This window comes from Castor canadensis, chromosome 2 (genome assembly GCF_047511655.1).
Source record: "Castor canadensis chromosome 2, mCasCan1.hap1v2, whole genome shotgun sequence".
Taxonomy (NCBI): domain Eukaryota; kingdom Metazoa; phylum Chordata; class Mammalia; order Rodentia; family Castoridae; genus Castor; species Castor canadensis.
The window spans coordinates 129,847,076-129,862,535 of NC_133387.1; the positions used below are offsets into that span (position 1 = coordinate 129,847,076).

Here is a 15,460-nt window from a genome sequence, read left to right on the forward strand (position 1 = left end):
TACTTATGAACGAATATGGTAAAAGTGTTGCAGACTTAATTACTAATTTTACTTACTACTGTTGCTGCATAAGTTGTCTATGAAATAACTGACTGAAGGGCTTGACGTTCATTCTTTTCATGTGCACAGTCATCACAGTACAAGCAGCGAAACTCTTGAGGCAGTTTCATTCACGACCTCTGAGTAGGCAGCACTCAGTCTTAGCTTAACCTTCTTGGTTGCTTATGCTGAGTTAGTAAGATGAACTCTCAAGAGTCATGACATTTAGCTGTGCGTGTCTATAATCCTGCCCCACGTAGGCTGAGGCAGGGGGATCTTTAGGTTGAGGCCAACATGGGCAACACACAGGTTAAACAGTAACCTTGTTAGAGGGGACAAAGGCAGTGACTTACAGCATTTGCACAGTAACCCCTTGGCTAATTGCAGTCCAGAGGACCTTGCTGGGAGGAAATGAGCAATAGTACACCTTGTATAGTATATCCACCGTGTACATGTGACATAAACTACCTCAAGAACATACGTAATCATAAAATATAGTAAGCAGGAGGTGATGAGTTTGAGTATTTATTGCTTGCTTTTAGTTTAGTTTATTTGGTTGCAGTGTTGTATAGTTTAGCTTTTGTGGTAGTGCTGGGGTTTGAACTTATGGCCTTGTACTTGCTAGGCAGATGCTCTACTACTTGGACCATGCCCTCAGCCCTAATTTTGTTTTTAATAATGAATTGCAAAAGTCCTAACAATCTAACATCTGGCACTCCAGAGCCAGTACAAGTAGTCTCTAGTGTCGTAGTGTGTGTCAAACTTAAATCGCTCCTAAAGTGGAACAAATCAGGGATGCCAGGCCGTGATCCATGGGCAGCTTCTCGGAGAGTGTGGAAAGCTGACTTTTTTTTCTGTTTTTTTTTTCCTCTCAGAACTGGGGCTTGAAGTCAGGGTCTTCACCTTGAGCCACTCTACCAGCCCAGTTTTTTGTGATGGGTTTTTTCCAGATAGGGTCTCATGAACTGTTTCCCTGGGTTGGCTTCGAACTATAATCCTCCTGATCTCTGTGTCCTGAGTTGCTAGGATTACAGGTGTGAGCCACTAGCTCCTGCCTATAAAGCTGACATTTTATGCAGAAAATGAGTATGTCTTTCTGAAGAGAGAGATTTGTTGAGTACCTGATGCATGCCTGCTGTTGTGTTGTCTGGATTGGGTACTCTGCCCTCACCCAGCTTATAGACTATGGGGAGGACAGGCATTTGTCAAACAGCCAAATTAAAAATGATGAATGCATAAGCCAAATTAGAAATGATGAAGCTTGTGTGTATATCCAATGCGGGGCTCAGGAAAGGCATTCCCAGAGGTGGTACAGGAACTGAGGCCTTAGGAAGAAGAAGGAGGCTTGGTGAGGGGAAGGTGAGGAGCTGTGCTGCAGGGTACCGAAGTTGTCAAAAGCTCAGGACCTTAAGCCAGGGTAGATGGGGAGCTCAAATTAACAACCACAGCCTGGCAGGCCCACTAGGTCGTGGTAAGAATTTTGGTCTTGACCTTGAAAGCATCGAGAAGACTGAAGACAATGAAGCAAGGGGTGATCTGATAATCAGTGCTCCACTTGCCAAGGGGGAGGCTGTGTGAAGGATTGGTGGTTAGTAAGAGTGGATGAGGGACACGAGTGACTGTGTGAGTGATTTGGATAGAGGTGGTGGTGGGGAGATGCAGTCTTCACCAAGAACTTACTGAGCACTTAGTGCATCACGGCTGTACAAGGTCAGGGAATTTGGCAGAAAATGAGTCCCAGTTCCTGCTCTTGGGGCACTCACATCGGCTCAGGAGGGGCAGTAGGCACAGCAGTAACTAGTGACTTGATGTCATCAGAAGGAATTGAAGGACTGGGCTGTGGTTTTTTGGATTGTTTTTTAATTCTTTTCTTCCTGCCTTAAAGAGTATTACTCAAATAATTAAGATGGGTAGTTTTAGTTTTTCCATATGGGTTATGTTAATTACTAATAGGCTTACTTTCGTTTTGAATAGTAATAATGTCAACTAATATTTTAAGTGTACTATGAATGTTCTGGAAGAAATAGGCTACGAAGGGATCTGGATGGAGAAAGACCAAGGAGACATAACCAAATGTAATGTGTGATCCTGGAATGGGTCCTACATCTTTGGGTGGCTGGCATGCTGAACAGATTAAGAGTTTGGACTATAAATGATACAAAAGTGTTGTCTCAGCTTCAATTTCCTGAATTTGGTCATTGTATTATGATTATGGAGGCCAGCATTACCTTAGGAAATGCACTTGAGCATGGAAGAGCAGTGGGGCACCACAGAAGTATTGTCCTCGAAGTGACTCAGAATATGATCAATGAACGTTTGGACGGGACACACAGAGTGTTAGAAATGTGGCAGACAGGAGGTTCCTGTAACACTACTGTTCCTTTTCTGTAAATTTGAAGTACTTTTACAAAAATGATGAAGCAGCCAGAGGTCTATATGAAACTCTGCACATGAACGCTTATTTGGTCATTCCATCATGTGAGACATATAATATTGCTAGTCACATTTTCAAGATGAGGAAACTGTAGGCTTAAAGGTTAGGTAACCTAGTAGCATGTATTCTCACAAAGTGGTGAGGCAGGTGTTTGATCTCCTGTGCAAACAAAGTAATAGTGCCTCTCTCTTTAGCAAAGTAGGGGCTGGGACGTAGCTCAGTAGTAGAGCACTTGTCCAGCTTGCAGAGGGCCCTGGATTCCCTCCCTACCCCCAGCACTGGGAGAAAAAAAACTAATTTATGAAAGTGGTTTTCAAAAGTTAAATGGCTGTTAACAGTCCACCTGCCCACTCCATCCCCCCTCACAGAAATCATTCGTGGCACATTCTGGAAGTTCTGCATGCAGTGGGGGCGTGTTTGTGTTCTTCAGAATGGTGGTATGATAAATATGTTTTCAATTCACATGGTGTTCTGATTCCATCTTGTACTCTTTACTGAAGACTTTGTGAAGGACTTTGTGTGCATAAATTTATTTTGAAACTCTCATTAAAATGTCTTTCTTAAGGTGAGTGCAGTCCAGCTGGGAGCTCTACTAGATGCACTGTGTATATTAACCCTGGCCTTTGGCTTTTGGCAGGTGGTTCTGGAATGTATGCTTAAAAAAGACCTCATTTATAATAAAGTCACTCCCACGTTTCACCACTGGAAGATCGATGACAAGAAGTTTGGCCTTACCTTTCAAAGTCCTGCTGACGCTCGTGCTTTCGATAGAGGCATCCGAAGAGCTATTGAGGACATTGCTCAAGGTCGGTCTTCTCCGTGGCGCTCTGAGTGTCAGTAGAGGCTGTCTTAAACATTTACTCAAAGGAGTTCTTGCACAAAGTCAGCCTTTGTGTTAGCGATCAGACTTTGAAAGCTCAAAATAAGTAGATAAAATAGTAAACTTGTTAGCCTGCTTTACGTTTGTCACATCACAGTCTGTGCAGCTTGCGTGTGTTGTGAAGAGCCTGTCATCAGCCTGCAGACTAAGCCAGGAGCGGTAAGGTTATCAAAACCCTAGTGAGGTACCCTGCTTGCTCTGTGCCGCACAAGTCACACCCTTTCCTGCTCACATTCAAATCTATGTAAACGTGAGTTAATCAGTGACAAAGCCCACAAGCGATGTCAGTTTTGATGTGTGGCAGAGGTCACCACCCCATCTGTTTATTCCTTTATTATCCTGCCAGTCTCCTGAGATGACTCACCCAAAAGCATGAAGGTTTTGAATGGAGGAAGAATTTATTTTCATGTAAGACTGGCTTAATGCTTTTTTAAGCAAAAAGAGATCATGTTATTCCCACAAAGGGAGAAATAGCTAGGACGTGATTATTTTTCCTAATTAGAAAGGAAAGTATCTGTATTAGTGAAAATAACTTTCTGTATAAAGTAACTGAATCAAAATATGTTAGCTGGGTGTGGGACAAATGTCTGTAATCATAGCCCTTGGGAAGCTAAGGCAGGAGGATGGAGAGTTGAAGGCCAGCCTTTGCTCCCCCCAAAAACAAAGGTGTGCTGGATGATGTTGTGATTCGTATATTTTTAAGATGGCACTTTATAGGAAAATTGGAAGAAATGGGCTACTTGTGAGACAAACCACAGGCAAGAACATGGAATGCTTAGTACAGATATGTTTTGATAGTGCATGAGACTGTGGTACATAGTTTATTTAGCTACTTTAAAAGATTAGAATTTGGTAAACAAGCAGCCTTTAATTTCTTCTTCAGGAAAAATGAACATGAAGTGATCATCAATGCTTTGTTATTACAAGAACCGCTAAATTCTCCCTAGATCAGTGTTCTCAACCTTGGCTACTGTTAGAATCACCTAGGAAGCTTTTGAAGGGTTGCATGGGCCTCACTACAGACCAATTGAATCTGACCTCTGGGGAGGGAGCTGAGTTATCACCCCCCCACCCCCACTTTCTCAAAGCTCAGACAAACTTCACATGTGTCGAGGTATCATTCCCATAGTCAAATGACTGTGACTTGAATTTGAAAAAACTAAGAAAGATAAGTATGAATCCTAGGATTCCTGAGCTGTGGTTGTGGTGCAAGATTCCCTCTGGCTTGCCTCCACAGAGATCTGGCGTTTTGTTTTGGCCTGTCCTCTACCATCAGTGTGTTTTCTGAAGAAGAAAATCATTAGGCATGGCTGCTGAGATTTAAATGCTGTATTTTAAAGTTTTCAAGTGATTAAGCCCATGTTTATGCACCATAGGAGTATACGACATGTAGTTTGGACTTAACAAGTTTTACAAAGTGAGTTTTAAGGAGGAACTTAAACTTCTAGCCCGGAGGAAAAGACTGCAGTCCTCAGACTGTCTTATCTTTGAGCAGGCAAAGCAGCATTACTATCAGCTGCTCTGTGGACCGAACAGTATCACCGAGTTTCTTTTACTTAGTTTTCTATGCCAGTAATAGTAAACTAAGCTACTTAATTTGTTTTTATCTCATGTCGACTGCATTCTAGCTGTGTCTCTGGAGGGTAGCATAAATAAACGTCATTTTTTAATTATAACTAAAAGCACTCTTCAGTACTGAAAACCACACAGAGACAGCAGTGTACAGAATTGGCCATTGACTGTCCTTAGCAAATTGTGACTCATTTGTTTTCTTTTTGAACTAAAGCAGCTAAAATCCTAGTTCTGTTTGCTGGGTCAGAGCACTTAGAAAAATTGAATGAGTTCATGTCAACATCACCTAACATCCAGAGGAGCTGCCTAGCAGTTTGTTTGGGAGAAGTCAGGGTAGGACTTGCTGAAAATAATACACTTTCAGAGGAAGCATCTCTTAAGTAGGTAACCGGAAATGTACCTGTAGAAGGTGGAAACGGCCACTTTAGTCTCTGTTACTCTAACAAAGGGGCAAGTACAAGTGACCAGTGTTTAACTGTTGCCAGGCAACCCAGAATAATCTGATCAGTATTCTGAAGTATTATAATGACATCTTCACTTAGTGTTAACATTAAAATGTGAGACAAAATGTGTATGTTTAATTAATTTTGACCTCTTTTCTTAGGATGCCCAGCATCAAAAAATGAAGCTGAGGGAGCCGACGGTGACTTACAAGTGAGTAGTTTGTCCTGAAAGGGATTTCTGAACATGGAGGGCCTGTAGGAAATCATCAGCTTATACACCAAGAAGGAAATTTCAAAGACTCCCTATTTGTCTGGGTTTTTAGATAGACAGAGCCAATATGTAGAGGTTTGGTTTTGTTTTAAATTAAGAATTGGATCACGTGATTGTGGGGGTGGAAGCCTGAAATCTTCAGGGTGGGCAGCAGGCGGGCAGGCATGCTGGAAGTGCATGGTACAGTCTTGAGTTGGACTCCAGGCTTCTCTCTTATACTCAGTGTCTGCTGATTGAAATGCTACTCCCATCTGAAAAACAGCTCCACAGCTGAGAATCCAACACTGAGATTGCTGCTCCAGCAAACTGGGCACACCATAAAACCTGGCCAGATTGAAACAGAAGGTTAGCATCACAAATAGCTCATCCTCCAGGAGAAAAGATACAGGCGGGAACAATTTCACAGAAAAGAAATTGGAAATTGCTAATAAGTATATGGCACCTTTACGTTTTAACTCACTGGTAATCCACAGGTAATATAAGTTAAAGTAAATTAGCAGTTTAAGATACCAGATGGCCAGAGGTTTTTAAAAGTGCTGCTTGCCAATGCTGTGCCTCTGTGAGGCTGACAGATTGATGCCACCTGGGAAAATATAAGTTGATGCATTTTTTTCAACAAAGCAGTTGTCAACATGTATTGAAAAGCCTTAAAAGTGGAAAGATTTATGCCTATTGATCTAGTTATTAATTTGCAGTAATGTATATCAAGGAAATAGAGCCTATACAAAAATATTTATGCATGGATTTGGTTTCACAAGTTTGTGTGTGTGTGTGTATTTGATAAAAATAAGGAACTATCTAAGTAGCTAACAGTAGCATAATATTAATGGCTGGAAAACATGTATCTGTTATAGACCCATTAAAAGATTCTCTTGCAATATGCTAAGCAATAAAAATACAAAAATGATAGAGTATTATTATTACTTGGATAAAATACTAATTTCATATATATAAATTTTTTTGGTACTGGGGCTTAAACTCAGAGCCTACACTTAAGCCACTCCACCAGCCTTATTTATTTATTTATTTATTTGTTTATTTGTGAAGGGTTTTTCAAGTTAGGGTCTCATGAACTATTTGCTTGGACTGGCTTTGAACCATGATCTTCCTGATCTCTGCCTCCTGAGTTGCTAGGGTTATAAGCATGAGCCACCAGCGCCCAGCTATATTTTTCTTTTTTTTTGTGGTACTGGGGTTTGAACTCAGGGCCTCACACTTGCTAGGCGGGTGCTGTACCACTTGAGCTACTCTGACAGCCCGTTTTTTGTGTTGGGTATTTTTTGAGATAAGGTCTTGGTTTCATTTTGCCTGTGCTGGCCTCGAACAGATATCCTCCTGATCTCTGGCCCCCTGAGCATCTAGGATTATGGGAGTGAGCCACAGGCGCCTGGCTTAAATCTTTTCCTTGGTTACTTCTGGATTATAGGTTTCTCAGCTATATGACTTTCTTTTTAATACTTTTTTTGGGTATTTTTCATGTTTGCTTCAATAACTATTAATACCTTTATAACAGGAAAAGAACCCCAACTTGTATACCTCTGCTAATTTACCACTTCTTTATTCCTATTATTTTTAAATTGTTGTGGCCTAAAGGTATGATAAAATGTTTTGTGTGCATATACATCTTAAAATAAGTAATTCAAAATCAGAAAGTAGAAATTTGTTATAGAAAATGTGCAGTAAATAGCAACATTCGGAGAAAAACGCACATGTGTGTCCCTATCCAGGGTCATCGCCCTACATTTTGAAGCATAGCCTCTGCTGTTTTTTCTGTTCACGTAAATGCAGAGACGTGTTTTATGACAGTCTGCTTGATCTTTCACTTAAATACTAGTAATGCTTTGCATCCTTAAATACTTTCCACATTTATAATTTTTAATGTTTCAGATGTATTTTAAAATAAATATACCTATCCTTGATCATATATTTATTTTAAAAAATACAGTGAGTTGTGCTGGGGTTTTTTTTTTTTTTTTTTTGGTGTTGGTGTGCGCTGGCTTTAAGATCATCTTTAATGACTTTCCAACCACAGCAGTCAGAACATTGGCACCTGTCTTGTTAAGATATACTGGATTGATAATAAAACCACAACATTCACCTCCTAATGCACTAGAGGCTGTAAGACAGAAAGGTCTTAGACTCTGTGCTTTGGGCAGAGGAAAGACTTGGTTTATCGCAGTGAAAAGCTGTTGGGTTTTCTCTTTGGCCATTGAGAAGTTCTTTCTTGTTTAATCTTTTAAGGAATGAGATAGTGCCATTGCTGTACCAAATGATTAAAAAGCTTTGACTTATACTTATTGTCTGAAGTTATTTTGCTTTTGGATGGTCCTTAGTTACGATGCTGCAGCCAACCTATCTTTAGATTTACAGTTCTACAGCTAAATTCTAAAAACCCTCATAGTTTTTAAATCGTTTTAATTATCCAGAAATCGCATAAATTTTGTTTGCTTCTTTGAGTGTGACATTTATATAGAATCCTAGAAATAGGGCTGGGGTGTGGCTTGAATAGTAGGTACCTGCCTCGCAAGCATAAGACCCTGAGACACCCCAGTGCTCTCCCCCAAAATCCTAGAAATAGATCTGCCAAAGAAAGGGTCATAGAAAGGTTTATACAGTCAACAAGAACTGTAATTACTGCTTATTACCTGAAAAAGTGACACATAGTCAGTCAGTGAGTGAATGGTCTCCACAGACAGTGCCACATGTAAGCCACACTAGCCCCCATCAGAAAGTAGCCAGGTTCTGCTGCTCTACGAACCATGGCAGAGCTCCTGTCTTCCTTTGCGACTGTTGATTACCAGCCATTGTGTCTTGTTTCATATCACTTCACGGACTACTGTGGTCAAGTGGCCGAAAGAAAGTACTGTATACTATGAATAGTCCTAGACAGAGATCTTAGACAATTACAGAATTAAAAACTCATGCGGTCAGTTATTCTAATTCCTAAATCATAATCACAAAATTGATAGAACAGGAGTCATTTAAGCCAAATCTAAAATGAATTGACACTGGAAACATTACACCAGACATAGATGACTTTATTGGATTTATGGAATTACTGGGAATTTTTCTTCTTTTCTGTGCTTTTTGAGTAAGTCGGCCTAATTAGAGCATGTGACTTTAAATAGCAGGGATGTTATTACTAAGAATTTTTCAGGCCAGGAGTAATGGCATACGCCTGTAATCCCAGCTACTCAGGAGGCAGAGATTGGAAGGATCGAGGTTGAGGCCAGTCTGGCCAAAAAGATAGCAAGATCCCATCTCAAGTAACAAACTGGGTGTGGTAGTGTGCACTTGCAATCCCAGCTATGTGGAAGGGAGGCAAAAGCATCACTATCCAAGGCTTGCTTAGACAAAAATGTACGACCCTTTCCAAACAATAACTAAAGCAAATAAGAACTAGGGGAATGGCTCAAGTGGTAGAGCACCTGCCTAGCAAGCTTGAGTTCAAACCCCAGTACTGGAAAAAAAAAAGAAAAGAATTTCTTCTGTTGGTTGTGATGTAGCCACATATTTTTTAAACCCCTGATTTGTGATAAACAACTACAAAAATGAAGTTCCTGAGCAAGTGTAGAAGGTGATAGCACTTTGTCCACCCTTGTGTACTAGAGACATACATCTAAAAAGGTTTGCTGAGCAGCGCTCCGTTTTCTCTGTCACGAGGGCAGCCAGAGGAGGGATACGATCTGTCCCCATTTCCTTTGCAGCTGCCATCGACCTTATGTTCCCACCAGAGCTGCAGTGGGATGATTTTTCTGCTTCCCCTGTGTCCTCATCTCCACACCAGATTGCTGTAGTATCCTGGGGAAAGAGAAGCTCGCAGTCCTTGGTGGCCACAGGAGAATAGTGATTACACCCACAGCCAGAGGCACCTACCTCCTTGTGCGTGGGTGCTGGCTGGGCTCCTCGCCCCGTGGGGGACACTGGATGGGCACAGCTGCTGCAGGTGATTTTCATTCTGCAGAGCAGGTCAGGTGAGTCATGCTCACTGCCTGTCACGCTGTCCGCTACCATCCAAGATTTCCAGCATGTCCCACCACCAAACTTCATGTTTATTTGTTAATATCTAGATTACTTCCGTGCGCTCTGCCACCAGGCCACGTTTCCAGACTTAAACCTTGTCTTGCATCCACGTGTCCAGCAGGGATTACAGTCTAGTTTAACAGATTCCTCAAAGCCGAAACACTGTTTACTCACTCATGTACAAACGAAGACAGTGTTTTGGTTCTAATTTTATGGAAATGGTCTAGGTAATCTTTTTAGAAGGTAACAATAGATATTTCCGTGTGAGATTGGCAGACTGTAAATGATAAGGCCCAATATGGGGACAGATGTAAGGACATGTCTGGTCACTAGCTTTTGCCCCCAACTGGGTCCTTTTCACGCTCAGAAAATAACAAGGCTGGGCACCAGTTGAGCAGTGGGCAGAACAGAAGTGAGACATCAATGAACTTCTCAACCCTGGGCACCGGGAGGTGTCATAGACACAGAGTCGGAGGTGAGGGAGAGGCTCTTTTTCTCCTTTTAAATCATCACCTGTCATGGCTGGTATGTCATTTAGCAGGCAGGCGAGATGGTAATGAAGTTAGAGGTTGTATGGTGACCACTCTGGCAGCCATCTTAGCTCCACCACTTCCAGCTAACCACCTAAAGAGGGACTTCTGCCCTTCAGGCATCTGTCCCCAGCTGGTTGCTTAGTCAGTACTTGGGGTTATAGTCCCTGTGTCACAGACGACTGTGGGGAACAGCTCCGTGATCTGTGAGTGTGCAGAGGGTAGCTTTGTGATGGTATCCTTCATTGAGTAACTCCACCTCTGGGGTTCACGGCCAGGAAGTATCACTACAGCACCCAGACGTGTGTGTGAAGGTGCGTAGCTGGGAGCGGATACAGTGAAGGCTGGGAAATGACCCATATGCACATTAGAAAACAGCGGCTGGCGTTCCCCCCCTGAGCTGCTTTACATCACTCAGTGCGAAGGAGATAGTTAAAGACCTGTGGGGCCAGAAGGTGCTGCTCGAGTGGTAGAGCGCCTGCTTTGTGAGCACGAAGCCCAGAGTTCACATTCCAGGCCCATAAAAGAAACAAAATGTGGATGTGGGAAAGCTTGTATGTAACATAAATGGAATCAAATTACATGCAGGATTAAATATATATATGCCTGCTTTAGGAAATCTCAAATACTAATAATGACCCCCACTCCATGGGGTAGGATATCAGAAGGATTGTTATTTTTTTTTGCATAATTTGAGCTTGGAAGAGTTAAGAGATTTTTTTAATGTGAAGATTTGTTACTGAGAAGAATTGTGCCTTACTTGGGCTACTGTAACAAACCACCAACACCTGAGTGGCTCACGAGCAGCAAGTGTATCTCAGTGTAGAGCTGGAGACTAAGCCGAGGGTGCTCACAATGCAGAAGTGACATGGGTTCATAAGTGACATCCTGTGCTGTGTTCTTACAAGGGGGCATTCTGGGGCCTCTGATCACACTGATGAGGCGCTACTTTCATAACTGAATCACCTCCCTGCAGCCCCACTTCCTGGTACTATGGAAGTGGTGATGAGGGGCACATGCAGACATAGCACTGGTTCATGAGGAAAATAAATACGAGAATACTTAGAGTTCAGGAAGTTTAGAGAAGGCCGTAATTAACTTTGAGAATGGCTCTCCCAAGCATTGTGAGAATTCATGATAGAGAACTGAAAGGAGATTTTGTGATGGGAAATTTGTATTGGCTATTGTGGCCAGAGGAGAAGCAGGAAAGGATCCGAAGTGAGGACTGTCAGGTAAGGGTGGAGAAACGAGCACCTGGGTAGTTTTAAACAGGAAGACGAGCTGTGGTGAGCAAGCATACTGACTTGTCTTTCAGAGTTGGTTTGTCCTTTTTTTCTTCCTCAGTGTTTCTTGTTCCCCTATGGGAAACCAGTATGTAATTTTTAGCAAGACTGGTCTACCACTGTAGAGATTAAACAGCGTGGGTGCATTGAGTGGATATTGGGGTAGCAATGCCCAGGCTTTGGTAAAAATGTGGCCGTTTGCATTGTTAAAACCATCCTGGAGAGTAATTCTGCTGATCTTGAAGACTGAACCTGTGTGTCCCTTGTAACCCAGCATCTCTGCCTCTGACTGTGCACCAGAGAAACCCAGTACCTGTCTTCTGAGGCCTGTAGAAGAGTGTCCAGAGCAACACTTTGACATGGTACAAACAGAAGTTCCCCACACACAAACAGGATGGGTGGGTGGATGGTAGTGTTGGTTGTTTTTGCAATACAAATGAATTACAACAAAAAAATAAGTCTCAGAATCTCACGTTAGCCTATCATAAAAGTCAAGAGCATCTGTAGTAAAATATTTAGGAATTATGCTTGTGTGGGTGATAGAGCTGTAAAGGAGATTAAGAAAATGACAGTATTGATGACTTTAGGAGGATTTTTACCCGTTGAGGATCTAAGTGGAAGAGATGGACACTGTCCCTTACTAGTTGTGATATTGGCACTCACTTTTTAATGTTGGTTGGCACATTCAGTTCCCTGGTTTTAGCCCCATCTCCTCAGAGCTGTCCCTGGACTTGGGGTATAGCTTTCTTTCTTTCTTAAATTGTGAATGTAAATGTGTCCATCTCTCTGTCATTCTGTCAGTTAGACAGATGAGAGATCATTCCAGACTCTCTGTTGTGTACGTGACTTTTTCCTGTTTAACAGCATCTTGTGAACACTGCACATGGGTCTTAATGGTGGGTGAACAGAATCTCTCAGGAATGTGTGTCATAACTTTTTTCCGTCATGCTCTAGTGCTTTAGCCAAACTTCCCATCCATTTCACTCTAGTTATTTTATTACTATTATTATTATTATTTTGATAGTACAGGGGTTTGAACTCAGGATCTTATGCTTGCTAGGCATGTGCTATCCCCCCTTGAGCCATGCCCCAGCCCCCTGCTCTGGTTATATTTTGTAGATAGAGTCCCATGAACTACTTGCCCAGGATGGCCTTGAACTGTGATCCTCCCAGTTTCAGCCTTAGCTCGAGTTGTTGGTTCGGCAGCACTGCAGAGTATTCGTGTTTCCCATGCCCGGCCAGCATTGACTGCTAATACCCGCCTCGTGTTGCCTAGTGAATGTAAAGGAGTGGCGTTGCATTCCGTCTTTGATTGAATTCTGTCAGTGAGTTTTCATATACTTATGTCCATTTCTTCTGCTTACGCAGTAGGCTTGGCCTTTAGCTGTAATTCTGTTTCCTTCTGGTGGAAAGAGACCCATTCCTGAGTACCGAATGAGCCCTGTTCTTACAAAACAGTCCTTGAGCAGTATTGACTGCCCCCTCTGCCCAACAGTGTGAGGCCAGCCTCTTAACAAGGCTGTAATCCCAGCTACCTGAGACGCATATGTGGAGGATCATGGTCCAAGGCAAGCCCTGCACAAAATCCTGTGAGTCTATCTGAAAAATAAAGCCAGAAAGGGCTGGGGACATGTACCACCAAAAAAAAGTTACTGAGGTTAGCTGTTCAGAAGATTGTTTTGTGGACATAAGAAACTCTGCATGAATCCTGGGGTTTGGGCAAGAGTATAGAATTTCTTTGGTCATTATTTCAGGGGAGAAGGGAAAAGACATATTTAAGCTAAAAACAAGTGAAGTTCACTGATAGCGCATGTTGGTATTGTTTTTTAAAATACGAAAATTCCGCACCAAATATAAGAGGAAGGAAGATGCCTAGATTTTAAGTCAACCAGGACTTTACTCTAGCTGTCCCATCAAGGGTGAGTGCCACCCTCCGTGCCCTTCCAACATTCTTTCTGAGGAGGATAATCCCATCAGCATTGTATACTGACTCTTTTTTTTGGTAGGACTGGGGTATGAACTCAGGACTTCATACTTGGTGAAATAGGTACTCTACCGCTTGAGCCACACCTCCAGTTCACTTTGCTCTGTGCAGATCACATGCACATTTTCCCACAGCTGCTTTGTTTGCCCTCCCAACACCGAATGATGCTTGGGTGACCGTGTGGGTGTGTCGTTAGAAATTCACCAGTGAAACAAGCTGTTTCTGATCATTCAGTTTAATTCCAGTTATTTCCGCAAACATGATAAAGTCATTTATTACCTGAGGGTTACACATACTCTTATATGTTTGATAAGGAAAAAGGAAACACAGTGAATAGTTTCACTTAAAAAGAAGAAAATGTATTGAATCTTAAAGTAAAATGTGTTAACTGTTCAATTTACAGAATATAGCTAGCAGGAGGAAGGTCATTATAGGAAAATACTGAGTTACGTAACCATCTTGTGTTTCTTCAGATGCAGATTTTCTTAAAAACTTCATTTGTTTAGTAGTTTTTTCTCTTGGTTTTTTTTGAAACAGGGTCTGGCTATATATCTCAGGGCCTTGAATTCAAAACCTTCCTTCCCGGTCTCCTGGGTACTGGGTTGCAGTGATACACCATCACAACTGGCTCCAAATTTTTTTTAAAGTAGAGTTTTTAAAACAGAGCTCTTAACTGACTTCTCAGTTAGGCTATAATTGAGAAAAAGACAACCCAATCAAAAACTGTCATCACTAAAGGTATATTTATAATTACCACTGATGCTGCTGCTGCCGCCACTCTACACCCAGGCAGGTCCTCACCGACCTACAACAGAAAGACCCTAGATTCACAGTTCACTGCTCAAGTTCCAGTCCATAACTGGATGATGAGTTGGAATTCTCAGGCCCTTTCTCTCAACCTTTTGGGTTTTTTTCAGTGTTTTCTTCTATGCAGTTTGTTTATGATTTTTGATAGTTGAGTAATTTCAAAGATCTCTGAACAAATAAATATATTTCTTGATTTTTATTTTTAGTCTTCTGGGTTTTGATGGTGTATTTTGAAGGAGTGTTGGGCACCAGTGTTTAGCCAGCTTCTTAATACTTCAGCATTAACTGACATACCTCATTGGAAGAACTGTTACGAAAATTAGATAAAGAAAGTAATTCTCTGGTTTTGACATTCAGTTTACACTGACAGCTATTCTTTGAAAGTTTAATTGCTTGTTTCCTGATAATGACAGCTTTCCTTTTTCTGAGCATTTTCATTTACATTGTTTCACAAGGTCTTACGACAATCCAGTATCATAAAACAGTAAAACAGTAGTGGTGTTATAGCTAGCTTGCAGTTGAGAAGAGTAACTACTGAAGAAATTAAAGAAATTAAATGACACAAGGTGACTTTGTTACAAAGCAAGAACCAGAAGTTGTGTTATCAGTTCAAAATATCCGAGTCATTTCATGCATTTTATTGGCTAATTTTAGAAGTAGCACCAACACAACTTTTTTTTAATTAGAAAAAATAACGTTTTTATTAGTTTATGATAGCTGTGCAGGGGTTTCCTTGTGACATTTCCACACATGCATACAACAAGCAACATACCTTGGTTCATCCCTCCATGGCTTGCAGTTTCCCCTACTCCCCTCCTACAGATGTCAGTACTCCCAGTTCATAACACGGAGAGAAATCACTGTCCTTCATCCTCCACACACACGCACATGCACGATCTCATCTTCATTCCTGTCCACAGTTAAAGTGTCTGTTCATTGTTCCGTGGGGTTTCCCGTGGCATTTTACCTGTGAATAGATTGTACTGTCATCAGCCTCCATACTCTTCCTCACCCCTTTCTCCTACCCCATCTTGTTCAGTTTACCAACATACTTTTAAGAACTTTTAGAAAATGGAAACCTTATAAAGGCTGAACCTTTAATATTGCCAGCCCTAGAGTGAGTGCTTGACATATTTTAGGATAGCTGGTGAAAGTATTTAAGTCATTTCTACTTGGCAGGTACTATTTCTTCTC

General features: G+C 41.6%; 1 protein-coding gene across 4 annotated transcripts in view; it reads left to right on the top strand.

Moving 5' to 3' along the window:
• Spred1 (sprouty related EVH1 domain containing 1) overlaps positions 1-15,460 on the top strand; it is a 73,116-nt gene that overhangs the window by 44,824 nt on the left and 12,832 nt on the right. For all 4 annotated transcript variants that reach the window (XM_074065633.1, XM_020183593.2, XM_074065632.1 and 1 more), the window contains 2 exons: positions 3,111-3,279; positions 5,530-5,579. In XM_074065633.1, the coding sequence (XP_073921734.1) occupies positions 3,126-3,279; positions 5,530-5,579 (204 nt within the window). In that variant the 5' untranslated portion in view covers positions 3,111-3,125. The remainder of the gene's footprint in view (positions 1-3,110; positions 3,280-5,529; positions 5,580-15,460) is intronic.